Consider the following 19,071-nt stretch of genomic DNA (forward strand, 5'->3'; position numbering starts at 1 on the left):
TTAGGTCATCTGGGTTTTCCTGACATTTGAACTTAAGCAGTGATCTCAAGAAATTGTGAAAAATAGGTGTATGCCAGTTATGGTCTTGTTCCAAGTCTGCAAGTGACTCACTGAAGCAATTCAGCCCACTTCATTATAACAGAGTTGCTTAACTCAAAGATAGTTCTGCTGCTATAGTCTTGAGATCCCTTGAATTTGGGGCACATAGATTTGAGCTCCAATTTATCTGGGATGGTAGTGCATATTGCACACACTCACATTTCAGCCCAACATATTAAGTAGGATTTTGCAGTTAAAGAGTTTTTCCCCAAGGAGGCCCAGCCCAATTTGCACTTGTATTACAGACTGCCTGTGTGAACCTAAGCAAATCACTTAAGGCTTGCAAATCAGCTCCAGCACCTGAAGGCAAATATAACAACTGTCAGATGACCTTCTAAACAACCTTATGAATGAAGGATCTGCAGTGGACTGTGCCAGGTGCTGGGGCAGGCATTACATTAGGGTAGAAGTCTAAAGAAGAAATAATTTCTCTGTTTGGGTTCCACCTTCACTCTCATTATTTTTCAGGCTAAGGGATGGAGGAGTGAAATCTTGGCTATATGTCATTAATTTTTATTTATTTTTTTTAAGTCTGTAGTTCTGCTCTTTGGAAAATTTTTGCCTTCCAAATAATCAACAAGAACACAGATCAAAGAAAAATAGCCTGCACCTATTCTCTATAGTCTCACACATCTGCTTCAGAATTGCAGCAAGAGAAGAAATGAGATGTATAATACAGGTTTATGAACGCAGCAGATATGTATGTCCATGCATGCACACATGTTGGATACAGAAGACTTAAACCTTTTAGATGTAGTTAAATGAGGCATAAAGCTAGTGAGAAGTACATCACTATTTGTTATAATGGTTTCCACATCACTTGTAAAGAACCTGCACTTATGAAAACCACCCTGCTTCTCAGTGTGGTCTGATGATGAGGATTGCCTTGTTGCTGGATGTCTTCTTTCAGTAAGATGAGAAAGGCAGTTCAATAGTTACTCTTGCATTGCCTAGAGGAGACCTGCGCAAATCTGCTGCACATAATAAATTTCAGGACACCAACAGTGCATTAAATGATTTGCCACAAGACAGACAGCTCATCAGTGTCTTAAACCAGCCCTTAAAAACAGTCAGAATATGGATTTAGAAGTTAGCTGTCTGGAAGTGAAATCCCATAGAACTGGGGGTCTATGTTAAAAGTTGTCAGAATTTATTATTATCTTTAGAACAACTAGTGAAAAGGCTACAACCTTTTTAAAGCAAGGAGGAAAAAATGGAACAAGACAATATTTCCAGACAAAGAAGGTGATGAGTATTAATGTACAAGAATTTTAAACTTCTGACAGTTTATAATTCTCCACAGTATTTGCATTGTATAGTTAATAAATTGTCAGTATTAATACATATTTAAAGTTATTCTGTTTCTATTACCTTTTTCATTTTCTAGTTGATTGAAAAGATTGCTAATGTGCCTCAGGTTCCCAGTCATTATGAATTTATTTTTTTATATTGATTATTGCAACGTATGTGAGCAAGTGTGATCAAAACAGATTATTTATATTACACAGCAGTGTGGTCTGTTGGAGCAGCACATTTACAAAGCCATTGAAAGTGGTTTCAGAGAGAGCTGACAGATTACTACAATGTTTGTTATTGTTACAGTCGTAGTGGGAGTCTTTTTTAATCTAATTAACATAACAGTGGGAACACAATGACAATAACAATTAGATGCACTAAAGAACTCTTCTGTTATGTAGCCAATGTGCCTGACCGGAAAAGAGACATTGCGATGAATGCAGAACAGGAGAATGCTGAAGGGTGACTAATAGAATCCTAGAACGGTTAGTGCTGGAAAGGACCTGAAGATCATCTAGTTCCAACCCCCATTTAATAGTTTAAAGAATCTTTTCTATTTTTTTGTTTGTTTGTTTGTTGTTTTTTTTTTTTTTTTACTTATAACATTAAGGTGGGCTTTTTTTCCCACACAGTGCTCTAATCATCTACTTTAGGTATTCTAGGTTTCCTTCTCCCTGCTTACATGCCTCTGAATTGACTAAGCTAGTAAAATAGCTTCTGTCCTGTGAATCATACCTAAGTTAGATATGTAGAGCGAGTTAGCGCTGAAGTTCAAGATTTCCACCCAGGTCCAAACTTGTAAAAGTAAGCTGCAATTTGAAGTTGAGCTTACAAAGCTAAGGAAGAGAAATTGCAGAAATTACAGAAGGTATGATTTGACAGGTTTAATCTGAAAGAACCTGATTGTAAATTCTTAAAAAAAAAAAAAAAGACCTTCATTAGTTTCGTGTTTAGTTTTGTGTTTTGTTTTGGGGTTTGTTTGTTTGCTTTGCTCTCTGTGTGTGTGTGTGTGTGGTTTGGGGTTTTTTTTGTGTGTATGTGTGTGTATCTGTGTTGTTTGGGTTTTTTGTTTGGTTGGGGTTTTTTTTGTTTGTTTGTTTTAAACTGTTTCAATTACAGCTTTGGAATTAAAAACATGAGGGGAAAGGAGGGAAGGCTGGAATGAAGGAAATACAACATAGTGATTCTCTTCAGGTAGTGATTCCATAGCGTCTACGTGATTAAGATGCATAAATCATACCCACTTTCATAAAGAACATGAGCTGCTTTGAAAACTGTATTTTCTCAAAGGTCAAAGCTGAAAGATTTTGAAACCCCTTGAAGACAGTGAAAGCTGGTGGGAGGAAGTAGATGTATTTATTTCTTGTCACAATCCACAAAACCTGGGTTGTTTTTTTTTGTTTGGGTTTTTTGTTTGTTTGGTTTTTTTTTTTTGTTTTTTTTTTTTTTTTTGTAATAGTTTAGCAACAATAGAGAACACTTCCTTAAGAAAAGTTAAAACAAGCCTATTTCAAACCACGGAAACAATTTAAAGAGTATTGTTTGAAAGGAGTTTCAGGCATCACTAATAATAAGCTAAGTGGAAGTGGGGGGGAACTGTCAATGGATACCAAAACCTTTACTACCATAAATGAGTAGGCACTGTTGAAAGCTTTGTTCTGCTATTTTGTATGCTTTACAGAAGTGCCTACTGTGTTTCAGGAACCAGTATGCTGAAGTGAATCGTACAATAGATGGTTTCAACTCATGAAACTTTGTGGGTTCCTTTTCCTGCTACTTTCAGTGGTCTATTTTGAGGAAGTACACTGTCTTGGTGTGCATCAGGAGGACGGAGTTGGGGACAACCTAAATCCGCAGCAGAACTATAGAAAGGCCTTTCACAAATTTATCTTAGCACACGTCTTGGTCCTAAACACTTACCTACAACAGGAACAGTGGAGCAACAGTCTTACTCACTTAGGAGATGTAACATAATATTGCATAATAGGTTAATAATAAAAACAAAAGTTACAAATGCATTTTAAGGAGGATTCATCCTGTCACTACTGGACCAGGAAGCTTATAGGAAAAAAAAGTAATCTATTGTCTGAAGTAGTCAGTGATACAGAGTTCTTGGAAAATGAAACTATAGAGTACATGCCTGTTTTCACAAAGCAACTGAATTTATGTTTCCACAAAGTAGCTGGAAACAAGTTTTTAATGTACCTTCTTGTGAAATAATTTACAGTAGTATTGTGTAGCCACTGATCACAGAATAATCAAACAGGCCACCCTGCAGAAAGATTTTCAAAGGCATCTATAGAAAATGAATGGCCAGTATCTATGAATTTTTACTGAAAACAGGCATTTATTTCTCATCCCAAAACTAGAAATAAAATGTCAACTAAAACATACAGATAAAATGCCATAAACATTGCGGAAAAGCATTAGCCAAAAGTCAAAGCATTCTCTGTGTTCTCTTAGACAAAATTTCTCTTCTTAGTTCCTTGCAGCTTTTTTGATGACAAACTAAGACAATGTGGTAAAAAGAGGTCTTGGAACACTGCATGGAGCTAAGGAAGCAATGTGAACAACTTGAAATAGTGAAAAAGACAACAGGGAGGAAGGAAACAGCAGAGAAAGTGGTTTGGAAATCAGCCTATGAGGAGAGGATGTAGAAATGTGATTAAGTGCTAGCCCCATATTGTTTCCTCTTGTATGAATTCTTAAACTCCTCAGGGTTTGTGTCCTATTCCTTGGCTTTTGTGGAAGTTGGGACCATAGATTTTCAGCTCCAGGTACAGAGGTGAGTTCATTCTTTCTCACACCAAGGGAAAAGGACCCACACATGGAACAAATTTTCTATTACAGAGCTGTTGTTTGAGGTTGTTATACTCTCAGCTGGATGAACTGAGAACCTGCCATCAGGAGGCAGAGGTCAAGTCACACCTCCCTAAACTTTCTCTGCTGCAGGTTCAATGGGTTTTCTGGGCAAACCCACTTAGATCTTATATTTGAGAGACACAAAGTCTGTCTGCTTTTTCTTGCCTCTACTGAGTGCAGGGACAATCACTGATACAGAGTTATTCCTATCTTATTACAGGGAGTAGCAAGAAGGCTGAAGGTGGTATGATGGTAGCGAGGAGACAGATGCAAAGCAATTTGCTTCAACTTCAGCTGAAGTCTATGAAGGAAAAGGTAGAAGAGGTAAAGACACTAATACCTTTTCAATGCATTTTCTGGCAAGGGCAACTGTTGTCAATAAGTTGGAGACAACCAGTGGGGAGCTGGATCATGGTAAACTGAGGATGCTAGGAATAATTTTGTAAAGAAAACAAATTGCGTGATAACTCTTCATTAACAAAGCTATGGTTGCCTGGGAGCCTTTCAAAATGTAATGAGTGGCCACAACCGGGGTATCTGAAAAACAGAGAGGTAAGGGTTGGTGGGTCGGGAAGGACCTCTGTACGGAAAGACCTTATCAGAAGAGGACGACGCTGTAGGAGATTCTCTGTAAGCAGACCACAAACCACAAGCAAATGTGCGGGAGAGGGCGCCAGATAGCAAGGAGTAACTTTTGCCGCGCTGACGTCTGAACGAAATAGGAAGAGAACAACTAGTTTAAAGTTTTGGTTGAGGTTATATTTTGCATAGCCTCAGAGAGTTAAAGCAGACAACTGAGCATCCGTGATTTTGGTAGCTAGTGAATTCAATATGCATTGTCGCAGCCAGTGAGATATGAATATCAACAGGTAAACCTGATTTCTGACATTCATGTCAGCAACTCTACCCTTTGATCAGTTAGCAGAATAATCTTTATCACTCCTCTATAATTAGATGTGTGAAAACAAGCTTAGTAGGAACTGTACAGATTCCTTTATTTTTACTGTGTCATACTAGTACTTCAATTACAGCCATGTGATACCAGTCTCTACATTGAACTACTTCCTTGATAAACTAGAAAATTCACTTAAAAAGACCCTCAATTGATACAGTTAGCATTAGCTGGCTGTGCTCCCAGGCTATGGAATTAGGCAACATACAGCAAAGTTACAACTTTGGCTCTATTTAGTTTCAGGGCTGTAGCAGTATAAGGTGCCTGCTCTTTGCAGACAGCAGAAACATTTAGGAAACAGGACACTGAAGCAGTATCAGACAGGGTTTAATGACTCCCTTTGCAGTGGTGAATTCATTTATGTGAAATGCACTGTCAGCTGCTTATACCCATCCTATCCTCAGATGCAGCAGCATCTTCATGTTTGGTGGACTTTCAGAGTCTTCACCTATTTGTACGGGTTGCCGCTTGATGCAAAACTCTCACTGCTCTATCTTCAAATTCACATATTCAAACTTCAGTCCCATTTCACTGCTATTGCCAAGAAGACCTCAGTGCCTAGTGAAGATCTAGTGAAAATCTTCATAATTCGTCTTCATGTCTTTCCTCCACCACTTCCTGCCTAATAGCTGCAATTATAGTCTTCACAAGCTGATGTGGTGCTTTTCCTTACTATCCTTTGCAGATACATCTAAACACAGCAGATATAGCTGTTATTTGTGCAATTGATTCTATTGATAACTATCATCCGTGGTGGCCAGAGTTAAGGCTGGTACTTCATGTACTTCATGTACATGGACTTCAGATTATTTTCCCTTTTTTTTTCAGAGGATATTAATTTTGCACACAGCAAACCTCTGGAACAGCTCAAGATATCACTGGGCACTCACAAAATCTTTTTTGTCATTTACTGTTTTTGCCCATGGACTAACAATGCAACCAGTCCTTCCAGCTGAGAGCCAGCAGACAAGTGGCTACCAGTGATAAGGAGAAGGAAGGAGGAGCAAGTGAGACTTTGACCTCACAATCTTTGTTTAGCTTGCTGGCTCTTTTTAGTATTTCCTCTTGTTATTCTTTCAAGTATTTAGGGAAAAAGAAGGGAACCATAGCCAAACCATTATGCATGCTTATTCCATAATCTAAACATTTTTATAGTCTCTCTTTTTTTCCTTTTTTTCCTCCCACACTCTTCCCCACCAGGCTGCTTAAATAGCTATAGAAATATACCAGAGAAATAGAGACCAGAGTCTAAAATTTTGCATGATTTTGTTCTGGGCAGTGGGCCAAGTAACAGGTAATTGTTGGCAGGAATAACAAGGTTAGTTTTGCGTACTGCTTTCCGTCTATGGCAGTGATGTATGTGCACAAAATGAGGGTCGAATACAGGCCTTCAGGCAGTGTCTAGGACTTTTATAGCTCAATTATATTATATAGGCAAAATTCTTCAAAAATTTTGCTTTAAAGTGGGGTGGGTGGCTGTTGTAGAACATTAATACCCTCAATTTTAACCTCTGGCCTTCTGTTTCTTGGTTATCTGGTACTTGACAAAGTACTTAAAGATCACCCTTTTCTGTCTCGTATTTGTGGAGGCTGGGGAAAGGGGAATGAAAGACTTGGGCAAAAGCTAGTGTTCAGTTAGTTCAATTACTAAATATCTAGCATGACATCAGAAATAAGATAAGGCTACTGCTGTTTCTTCTGTTGGTTATTTAGACAGGCAAGCACTAATTTGCATATCTGAACAATTCACAGGAAAACACATCAAGGCTAGTATAAACAAGTTACTTTAAGGAAAAATTCTGTCTGGATGTAGGTAAAATAAAAAAAAAAAGTCACTGTGAGAACAAGGAAACATTGGGATAAGTTGCCAGGTAGAATTTGCTTCAGTGGAAATATTCAAGACTTGGCTTGCCAGAGCCCTGGACAACCTAACTCAATGACTGCTTCCAGCAGAAGTTTGGACCAGATGGTCTCCAACAGCTTCTTACAACCTAGATTTTTCTGTGATATAGGATAATACTTCTAATCATCATGTTTCAAAGTTGGGGTAGTAGAAGAACGTAGTTATTTTCTCTCATGTCAGGCAAATCAGGATTCCAGTGCCTAAGGAAATACTAACTTTATTATGAAATAGAAAAGGAAGGAAAAGCAATAGTTGCATATCATTTACGAATATTATGGCAACCAACTGTAGTCAAAACCAATCTGGTAAAGCTAATTCACATAGGCAACCAGGAGAACACAGGTTTCTTCTAAAAATCATCAAAAGAAGTAATTATTTCTTTCTCTTTTTCTATAGAGAGTGCTTTTAATCTAATAAATAAACCAATATGTTCAATAGAGTACAGCAAATGGCTGGACTTGCAATGATGGATGTGTATATGAAAGCAAGCAATTTTTTTAATGAGTACTATACTTTCCTATAAAAGCCAAACAAACATTGACATTTAAATTGATTTGAAAAAACACAGACTTATGAGTGATTTGAAAGAATTTATCAATTCTAAGTAGATCACTATTATATAAAAATGCTCAATTTAGAGCAAAAGGAAAAAATTGGCTACCTTCTAATTTCTAGAGCTTAAGACTGTATTTTTCACTGCTTCTACAGCAAAGCAGGGTGTTTGGCATTGTACAAATTACTGTTAACCATTTTAAGAGATGTAAAAGACACTGCTAGCTTGGCCATGCACTTGACATGTGTCTATGAGTTGCATGACAATAATGCAGGAGTTACTTTCCTCTTTTTTTTTTTTTAAATTCTTTTTTTTTAGCATTAGTTAACAAAGAATGTATAATAAAGCAAAGCTAATGCAATTCGTTTTGTTATAAACAAGCATATATTGGAAATAGTGGAGACAGCAGGCTAAGGAAGTAATAGTCCCCCTGTACTCAGCATTAGTGAGGCCACCCCTTGACTACTGTGTTCAGTTTTGAGCCCCTCACTACAAGACAGATATTGAGTTGCTGGACAGGTCCAGAGAGGCGCAAGGAAGCTGGTGAAGTGTCTGGAGAATAAGTCTTATGAGGAACAGCTGAGGGAACTGAGGTTGTTTAGTCTGGAGAAGAGAAGCCTCAGGGGGGACCTTATTGCTCTCTTCAACTACCTGAAAGGAGGATGGAGCCAGGAGGTGGCTGGTCTCTTTTCCCAAGGAATAAGTGATAGGACAAGAGGAAATGGCCTCAAGCTGTGCAAGGTTTAGGTTGGATATTAGGAAAATTATCTTCACTGAGATCTGGCTTTGGAACAGGCTTCCCAGGGAAGAGGTGGAATCACTGTACTTGGAAGCATTCAAAAAACGCATAGATGAGGCCCTTAGTGACATGATTTAGTGGTGGACTTGGCAGTCCTGGGTTAACAGCTGGATGCAATGATCTTAAAGGTCTTTTCCAAACTGGTTGATTCTGTAAATCTATGTAAGTATCACAAGATACAGCAATTGCTATAATGGTGCTAGATGGAGAGAACCCAAGCCAGGTAACAAGCTAAAAAAGCAGATTGCTTGTTACCCACATTAGCAACCAGAAGAGCAACAAAGTAGGTGTAAGAAAATCAGCGCAAAAGTAAGAAATATACCAATTAATTGCATTTGCTCTCCTAAAGGACAATGAAAACGTCTATGTCCAGATATTGCTACCCAAATAACTCTTGGTAATTATTAATTGCTAAGATTCTTGCTTCCTGCTTCACCATGCTTGTTGCAATGTATATACTAGTCAGCATTGCTATGGCAGATCCTGAACTATTAACAAACATATCCTGACACAGCATGTACTGGAATGGGGGAACTGCCCTGGAATGTGCTGGTGCCGTTGGAGTAGGTGAAATCCTTCTCTTGTGTAATGCACATGGGCTGGAGAGGAACATGAGTGACAGGATTATAAGGATCAGTGGGTACCTCACCCACTGACATGATTAGTACATTGTGTCCTTTACTGTGAAAGCTTATCACTTGTGGCTTTCCCATGTCAGAAGCTAGGCTTGGATGGATGCACTTAATGCTCTAAGCAGCTAAACTTAATGAACAGAAAAACACGTAAACATTCTGAGATCCATTTATTGTAAGTTGAAAACCTAGGAGTGCTAAGGTTTTTATAAAATTCTCTAGAAAGAAAATGAAGCAGATGAGACAACTACTTCTGGGGAGAAGGAGGGGAAGAGGGTGGAGAATATAAAAAAATCCAATCTATTCAGATTTCTGATGTATATCTCCTTTTGAACTCTTGCAGCCCATTCAGTGTGCAAAACAGTTTAGCAAATCCCATTTCAATCACTGCATATGCCTTCTTGGATAGGCTCCTGATGAGGAGCTTCTCCATGCAAAATGGAGACTTGGAACAGGAAAACTGTGTTTAAACCCCATGCTTATTCTTAATGAATATACTTGGACTGAAAAGCAACCAAAACCATCTGTGCCCAAAAGAAGCAAATCCAGATGTTGTGGGGATTTATTCCTCTCCTTCGTTAAATCCTGTCTGCAGCATCATCCAGCTTCTGCAGCATATGCCTGCTGTACTTTTGAAGGGTAGTTAATAATATATGAACACTGGCTCACTTTGGAGCAAAGTTTCAGTCACATCTTTGTTAATCAAAAGGAAACAGAACTTCTTACTCCCCTAAGTAGAGTCACACTACAATTTACTTAATCAAGAAGAAAAAATGACAGGTCTAATTTCTAGCTTCTGATGTCTTGCCTCACTGAAGTCTGTTTAAAGACAGTGGGATGCGTTAAGACTTCCTATGGTACTTGAGCTGAAGGCCTTTAGTGCTGCCTTCTGAAAATCCTACCCTATAAACTCAGTTTCACCACTTGTGAAGGTTTTTCTTTTTGTCTTTCCAAGCAGGTGTGGCTGCCCAATTGAGACAGTAAAGAATCCATTGGATCTCTGACAGGTATGTTTTTATCCTGCTTTTTCTGCTGAAATCATCATAGTGAGCTGTGCCTTTTTGTTCTTCTGTAGCTGTGTGAGCAGTAGGCAGTGAAAAGTGCAGTCAACTGAAGTTTTATTTACTGGTTTCTATATGCCACCTCTATTTCAAGGTGACAAGACAAATCAATGCATCTTGTTTGACAATGAGGAAGCTTGCTTCAACAGTTAATTTACAAAGGCTTGTATGTTATAGCTGCTTTGATGTGAATGCCCTAACTAATTAAAATACATCCCTTAATGGCAACTGAGCAGGAATGATCACCTCTAGCTCTGTCATTTAACAGATTTCATAGCCTAGTCACGAAGCAGAGAAGGAAATGACATTTGAATTTATGAAATAGGTTTTGTGTATTTAGTAAACAAAGTTCAACACATATAACTTATTTGAATTTACATACACATAAACCCCTGTAATTACTTGGCCACTGGGACAGGCAAATGAAGTATGCAACAGCTGGAGGCAATTCTCAGCTCAGGTTTCCTTAATATATCCAAAACAAAATCAAGAATCACATCTTAAAGATTCTGAATTTCACATTCCTACTGTGAGTCTTGATTCCTTTCCCAAGTCCTGTGTCATGTCCTAACAGAGTTTCCCCCCTAGTGATTCCCATTTGTTTTGGGTTTGCTGCACTTCCTTACTTTCCTGTTCTTCTAGATCCAGCTTTGCCCATCCAACCTTCCAAAAGCATACTTCAGCTTCAAAGAGTCAGAAAGCTGACATCAAAAGAACAAGCTTAAACCAATGTTCTTTCTAGGTTCTTGACGTGGTGGATGATAGGCCAACGTCAGTCCTGCAGTAAAACCAGAGAGGGAAGAAGAGAAGACCAGGGGCACTTTTCACAACAGGGCTTGAAGATAAACTCAAAATTAAGGTAAAGCAAAGTCTCTTAGTCCTTTCTTGTGAGGTTATTGTTTTCAGAAATCTTCAGATTTTATCTCTTCCCCAGAACATGGTAGCAGTTCATATACTCCACATCATGCTTTTTCTCTTCATCTTGATAAAAGAAAGAAATTTCTTATAGAAAGAACAATCTTTCACTGGAACAATATCTCCAGGGATATGGTAGTTTCCATTGCTGGAGGTTCTCAAGATGCAATTGCACAGCATGCTAGATAATCTCATCTAGGCTCCCTTTCCCATGAAAGACCAGATGATCTCCTGCGAACACTTTCAACCTGGGCTGTTCCATGATTCTGTTAATGAAGAATCTATTAAAATCCACTCTTGCCTTTTTGGGTTTTCAGTGCTTCTTCCTGGTCTCTCAGAATTAGGATAGTAGGTAAAGCACAACCAACTCTAATTTTCTTTGAGGCTAGTTTATCAAAATACTATTTTGGTCTCTCCAGCCAAAACAGTTGTGATTCTCTTAGGTTATCTTCTGCAGTTAGATTTTAAAACCTCCTTCCAACCTTTTGAAAATACCTCATAAGAATAACACCTTCCTGTATTAGATAGAAGAGATTCAGAATATATTTCAACCAACAACCTGTCCTGAGAAAAGGGCTGCTTTTGTCTTCTGACACATATTCTTCGTACTACTTTCTGCAACCTGGTTTTGGCTTTCAGACAAGAATGATTAACCATTTCCTCTAGCAATAGATATTACTTATCTGTGATGGCTTTATATTTGCAGCTGTCTGTCAAGAGTACCTTGTTATCCTGCTTACAGAAGTCGGCAGTCTTAAAATGACTACGGGCCTTTGGAGAAATCTCATAAAGTAGTTCTGGATAATTTCTTTTCTCTCCCAGTGGATTTCATACACACTTCACTCCAATGCTTCTGGTTGATAAACTGTGCTTCTGAGGCAACCAAGAAAGTTGTGGGAGAGTACACACAGGACGAACCCTCTAAAGCAAAGGGTGCAGTTAAGTGCTATTATGCAGCATGTCAAAGTAACTCATTCCTTGGCATGTCTTATTTACAATTAGATAAGTGTTGGTACACAGGAGAAGTAGCCAACAATATGGCAAAGGTTTTATCACTCCTTCTGATGAGACATCTGCAATTTGTCAGCCCTGTGGTCACATTAAGGACTGTGTGTTTGACTAACAACCACTGGAAATTTATTTATATATATTATTTATTATGGTGATATGCACATTTGCATTGAGAATGGAACTCATCATGTCTATGTCTGTGGCACGTCAGGGCCTATGTCTATGTCTGTGGCACGTTACAGTTCCCTCCACAGGGAGATAATAAAGCAGTTGTGGAGAGAACCTCCTTCACCCTCCCTCCCTTCTCAAAACAGAGTTGGAGTCTGACACAAAATAAGGCAGCGTAGTGACTGTGTACTGACTGCACTTTTTGGGTATGAGGGCTCCCAGCAGTTTCACTGTCTGCCTCCTGGGTAAAGAATATATGTAAAGTTTGGACTCTGGTGATGTAAGAAACCACTTCTTTCCTGATGTTAAGCTGTTGCAAGTGCAGAGGCAGTGGAGACAGATCTTCATTCCTTTGTCGGAGAGGAGGTGCATGTCCTGGTCCTGTTCACCCGTGAATTCACTTTCTCTATGAGATGGAAGTGTTCCATCATGTTGTCCCATAGGATATAATACAAAACAGGTGTTTACAGAAGGAGCTTTTTGGGAGAGTAAAGGTAAAACTCCCTAAAAATCAGGATTTCATTGGAGAAAATGTTTGAAAATATTTTTTTATCTTTGGTGGTATTTTTGTTTTGATGTTATTACTTTATCATTGATAGCTGCAATGTGCATATGTTACAGATCATTTATATGTGTTCCTGACTTTGCTCACATTTCTCATGGTATCTTTTTAAGACACTTAAGATAAAAACTTTGCCATTAAAATACCACATTTCCCTATTTTAAAAGGAAAATTATGGTCTTTAATTAGCTAGCATTTGTGAAATGCTAGGGGATCTTGGGGATCAGGTATTGCCAAAGTATAAAATGTTATAATTAAAAACACTATTCAGTTCTCAGTTTGTTTTTACCCTAGCTGTAATTAGACAGGGAGATTTCTCATTCAGTATGCACACTGACATCTGTTTCTGGGTATACAGCTTCTGGGATTTGGCATATTTTCATCTGCTAAATGATGAGACAGAATAGCAATCCAGTTCACAGCTCATGAATTTTCCATAGTTTATCTCTCCAGACTGCTTGAGCTGACTTTACATTACTTATGACTGTACACTATGAAATGCTTCTCAAAGACATTTGATAAAACATATACTACTCTGAGTGGACCCCAAATTCTTCTCTAAGTTAACGCCTTTAAGATGCACAACAGTAAACCGTATTTCCTCATCATTGCCTACTCACACAGCTCAAAGACGTGCTGTGAGCAAACTACAACATCCACCTTTCTGTGAGCAAGTGCAAAGCTCTCAAGGAGAACTAAATAACCAAATATATTGATAATAGAGTCTGATCCACTTTTGACCTCTAGAAGTGCTGTCGATTTAATATTATATTTTCAGCTATTTATAGACTTCTGAAATCCTGTTTAGTGATGCTTGGGATGAATGTGGTCTCCTCAGGGTAGTTAAACAATTGCTCTGTTACATTTTGGTGCAATCAGCATGTGGCCAGCAAGCATGAATTTATATTGAAGTTGCCTTCAATCAGGTTTCTTGAAGGAAGAGGCTGTTTAGCAGAATACTGAACTTGATGTTACATATCAGCTTCAATATTTCAAATCTGATCAAGTTTAGCGTTGGTTTAAAATGTTTTACAATTCAACTCAAAAATTTTTAACTTTCCTTGAACAACTGAGTGGCAAAGTACTAAATTTACCTACTGCACAATCCTTATAAGCAAAACTTAACTATGTTAGAGCAATTTCACAGTAAGTGACAGATGTGTACAAGCTGAATGAAAAGTATTTAAGTCTAAAATGCATAACTTCCAGTCACTGTGACAGCACAATCCATATTCATTGCATCTCATCAACTCCATACTAAACATATGAGGCACAATAACATATGGCAAGCTGCCCATTCCCAGTCAGTTGAATTATCATTATAAAAACAGCAAAAGACAAGAAAATACCTTAGAAAGTTTTAGAGGGTATAAAGTCTTGCTGAGACTATTATTCAGAGGCAAGGAGATTTGGGTAACTGTTCCATACCATCTTACACCACTGTGTTGAGAATCAGCAAACTGGTGCTCTTGCATGTTTTAGGAAGTTGGTTTGATCATTGGGTAATGTTTACTGAAGGGACATACATTTTATTGCTTGCTTGTGTAGGTTTATCACCCCGGAATTGTAGGTTTATGATTCTGGAATAGTATATTAAATAGCATTCTATATAGGCCACCAGGATTCCCAATAAGATGAGCAGGAAGATATGGCCCTGAATACTAAGCCATATGAATCCCATGGTGTCTCAACATGCCTTGTAGGAGGCATCCTATTTGAAGGATATTTCAGGTGGTTCTTTTGTCTTGAGAAATGTTGGAGAATATTTCTAATGGACTTCAATCCCATGATGCCAACAACATGTATAATCTTTAAAGTAGCCTCCATGGCTACTTCAGAACATCTTAGCACATCTCCAGAGGGATGGAGATTTTGAGATGGGGTAGCAAACGACATGTGTGCATTTTGACGAGCCAAAGAAAAAACCTAGGGACATGCATATCTAGAGGCACACTCTGCCTGCCTTGCAGGTGGATGTGTTTTCATTGCCTCTGCAACTCCTTCTGGGGCCTCCTGCCACCTTCTGCTCCTCAATTTACGAGACTGGCGACGGGCAACCTCGGCGTCGCCTCCTGTGCACGGCAAGAGGGCTGCTGGAGCGTGGAGGAGACCGCGAGGAGGGGAGGAGGACGGAGGGAGGCGGGAGTAGGGGCCGGAGGAGCCCTCCCGCCCCCGGGCCCGACCTCCTCGCGGCGGCTGCGGCGGGCGAGAGGCGGCGCCTGCTGGAGGAAGCGGGCAGGGAGCGCGGGGTGGGCAGCAGCACCGGGCAGGGCTGGGCTGGGCTGGGCGGCAGCGCTCCTCGGCAGCGCCCGTGCAGCAGTCCCTCGGCGCCGGCAGCATGGGCAGCTCTACCTCCAGCCTGCTGGACGAGAGCAAGTGCACGTACATCCGAGGTAGGGCTCTGCTAGGGGGAGGCGAAGCGGCCGCCTGCCTCCGGAGACTTTTTTCTGAAAGAGCTGCATCTGCAGGCACGCTTTGTGGTGGGAAAGCTCGCAGAAACTCAGCCGCGGCGCGGCGGGGTTCCGAGCGGCACAGGGACCGGGGCCGGGACCGGCGCGGTGCAGAGGCCAGCCGGGTGTCCCAGGCACGGAGCGAGCTCGGGAGTCGGCGGCGTCAGGGCGGTTTGGGCACATCGCTGAGCTGGTTCGGAAAGGGACCAGTGTCCCATGGGGTTTTGAGCAGACGGTTTCCTACAAGACAATGCTGTAAAAGTTCCCCGTGAGGGAGTTGGAGCATGCCGAAGAGTAGACGGTAAAGACTGTGAAGAGTGTGGAGAGATGCGACCTGTAACTGCGTGAGAGTCCCAATTCCCCAGCCCCGGCAGTTGAAACCTTTAAAGCACCTTGGTTTTGCCAGGGTAGATCGGTTCAAGACTATATAGCTCGATGTTTTGCAAAGCCATTGAAGGCAGTGGGAAAACTACTGGGTCAATATTTAGGTAAACGATTCAGACTTGCATGAGAACAATGCTTTATATCATTAAAATGTTAGGAGAGAGAAAATGGAAAAAAAAAAACAACCCAAACCTGCTTTAAATTTATGCATATTACACTTAAACTATGAAATAAAAGTGCATAATTCTGTATTTTGGGGGGTGTTTTTGTTATTTGAGCCGTTAAAATATTAAATACTTCTTGCTCCTGTCTACCTACACTCCTCACCAGTAAGGTAGCAGGTAAAGTGTTTACAAAGCAAATTTTAAGGCTGGGGATTCACAAGTGAAGTAAAAGTTTGCATGTAAAAAGGAAGCCCTGTTCTGGTATATTATGTATTATGCATCTGGAGCCTGTAAGAGTCCTCTGAACTGGAAGATCAAACTCAGGGCTGATGACTAAGGGCATAGGGTGACTCCTGGGTGGTGCCCACAGTCAAGCTTGTCCTTTTATTCTGTTCCTTTGGGATTTTTTTGTGGCTTAGAGAGAGTGCAAGTGTTAAACTGCTCCTCTGTTAGGCTTTTGAAATCGCAGTGTATCTTTCAGTAGATTTCCATAGTGGAATCATCCAAATATTACGTGGCTTTCACTCAAAAAAGCAATCAGCCAAGTATCCAACCTCACATGCAGAGATTTTTGTATTGTGTCCGCTCAGTGTTGTCATTTTCACCTGTCCCACTGTGGGTGGTTTCAGGTCCCATCAGAGCCTTGAAGGTACAATCCCCCAATCCCCATGTATTTCTTCTTTTCTTTACACTCATCCCTATGCTGCAGCCAAAATTGCACTTCCACGATTCAGCATTTCAAGCTTTCTGGTCCCTGACTGAGTGAGGGCAGTTAAAAGCATCTGAACAGGCTGATGTCCAATTATTGGAGAAAAGGGAAAAAAAAAAAAAAGAAAAAGAAGGAGATACAGGGAACTTACCAGCTTCTTTACAGCTGTGCAAGAGGAAATTGTCATTGCCCTGAACATCATCTAGAATTAGAAGAGGGAACTCGTGCCAGAGGGTTGGGAAATCCGTATCTGGACCCGTGTGAAACTTGACTGGACGTATGTATCTGAAATTTCCCTGTAGCGAAAAGAGAGAGTGCTTTAGCCTTGCTATGAGTTGTGCAGCTCTCCAGACACATCTCTAGTTTGCCTATTACATCTTTGCAGATGCAACTGCTAAAGCAAAATCATTGTGAAAAAAGGAATTAAGACATAAGGCTTATTCCCTGGCTCAAGTCTGCCATTCTTGCTGTGAGGATGCCCCACTCCAAACTCTTGCTTTGAAAAATAATTTATGAGGCACTTTATACAAAGGCTGCCCATAAATTAATACTTCTGAGAAGGAGAAGAAATTGGGAAGAGCGTCTTAAATTGAAATAGAGTGTGGTCCAGCCAGCTCACCAAACCTACTGCTCATGTTGAGGCTGGAGTCTGCAAGTCTGATGTATTTTCAGGGCAAGCGCCATGGTAAGCTCTGCTTGTTCAAAGAGGAAGCATCCTGAATCACTGATTTTGTAGATTGAATAAGCAGCACAATTTTTAGCTGGCTTTGTAAAGATTAGGTGGGTTTTACTGGGGGTCAGGTAGCTCTGTGTTTGTTTTTTTTTCCTCCAAAGATGGTGCAGGAAGGTCCCCAGTAAAAAGGGAAGGGGAATACATGCGTTTTGTCAGTAGAACTGTAGATCCATAGTGCTTGAATGGGATTGCACTGGTCATGGAGATTGTGACACAGCAAGCTCAAGGGTGCTTCCTTGTACATTGCACATGCTGAGACTGCAGCCAGCGACATTCTCCAAACTTCATGCATTCTGGGATGCTCACTCATATTGGCCCAAATACCAATGGACTCAGGACAGGAAATCCTAGTTTGGTCTAGATCACCTCTAGTGCTCCCTCTCAACCAGTGTTTCAGTAAACTAATTTACACTTGCAATCTTTATGTCCTGATTTCAGCACTAAATTTTTTCATCTCCCTAAGCATAGCTTGCCTCATGCCCCATCTCCTTGCTTTTGCATCAGAAGCTTGCTGTGATTGAACACTGGCATCCTGCATCCTTCGAGATAGCTCCTGCCATGCTAACCTCAACCTGCAGCAGATAAAATTATTTGGGCAGCATGTCAGCTCTGCAGCATGCCAGGCTGCTCCCTGCAAGGTGGGGGAGTTAACCAGTATTGCGTGGGGCAGGGTTAAACATGACTGTTTGAATGTGTAGTAGGATTTCCACATGGTTGTTGTCATGGTGGTTTAATTTGATTTCTTGTCGATGTACTGATAATTCAATTTGTCTGAAGCTTTATCCCTGTGTTGTAAAGCCTTGTAGTTGGTATGTAGGCAACATCTGAGCTGAAACACAGTGTAACAAATGGAATTAGGGACTGAGGACTTAAAGGAGTAGATGGAGTTGTCAGCAATAAACTGATACAGTTTCTTCATCAACATATGTACTGTCTTTCTAATTTGCAAAAGTCTGCTTACATTGTGTGAGAGATGAGAGTAGAGCAAAACAAGGGCAAAGAGTATGTGATATGTAAAATTATGTAAAAAAGTATGTAAAACCGTATATGTAGGTGTTTATATAACCAGCAAGAACATGGCCCTCAGAGCATGGGAGATGCTTTGCTGCATGCAGTTCCCCACAGGTGAATAAGCATGACTCTTGTCAGACCAGTTGGAGAAATGAACCCCAGAGAAAATCATGAAGGCATCCTATGCAGAGTCTTGGTTACTGAATACAAAGGCTGTGATTTCCACGAAAACCTACTGCAACTTCTGTGCTCTTAAGTAAGAAGTGGTAGTACTGAACCAACCAAATTGCAAATTGTTGAAACCTGTGTATACTTGTACATGGGGCAATATCTTGAGCCATACCTGAAAATCAGCTACTATAACTATTGACCTGGTAATATGTGTTTCCTGTGGCAAATAATGCCTAAGAGGAAAATACACAATGCCAACGTGTAATTTTTCAAGTGGTCTTCACTTTACGATATAAGTGAGGCTGTGTTTGAGATTGCAAGGGCAGGGATCATCCTCATGAACTTTGAATTGAGGACAGGCACTTTGTAAGCTGCCAAAGACTTATTTGCAGATGGCAATGTTTTGTGAAACATTTTTTACACTCAGGAAATCTCCACATTAAGAAATTATCTCTCATGAAGTTGTATTTTGCAAGCCATCACAAAATCTTTTTGTCTTTTTCAAGTAGAAATCAATGAAAATTGATCATTATTGTGGGATGAAATTGTGAATAAAATGTCAAGACTCAATATTTCTTACGCGTACCTGAAGGAAATGAATGTCATAGTAAAATAATGAAAAAACAAGTCATCAGG

At 40.1% G+C, this 19,071-nt stretch overlaps 1 protein-coding gene across 1 annotated transcript in view; it reads left to right on the forward strand.

Moving 5' to 3' along the window:
* The first annotated feature begins 15,050 nt into the window (after positions 1–15,050).
* The window catches only part of NIBAN1 (niban apoptosis regulator 1), a 66,444-nt gene continuing 62,423 nt past the window's right edge, over positions 15,051–19,071 (forward strand). The window contains exon 1 of the mRNA XM_062606320.1: positions 15,051–15,206. Within this exon, the coding sequence (XP_062462304.1) occupies positions 15,152–15,206 (55 nt within the window). The 5' untranslated portion in view covers positions 15,051–15,151. The remainder of the gene's footprint in view (positions 15,207–19,071) is intronic.

The sequence above is a fragment of the Pezoporus occidentalis genome, unplaced genomic scaffold (assembly GCF_034315485.1).
Source record: "Pezoporus occidentalis ecotype Australia unplaced genomic scaffold, CSIRO_AGI_Poc_V1 ctg95, whole genome shotgun sequence".
Taxonomy (NCBI): domain Eukaryota; kingdom Metazoa; phylum Chordata; class Aves; order Psittaciformes; family Psittacidae; genus Pezoporus; species Pezoporus occidentalis.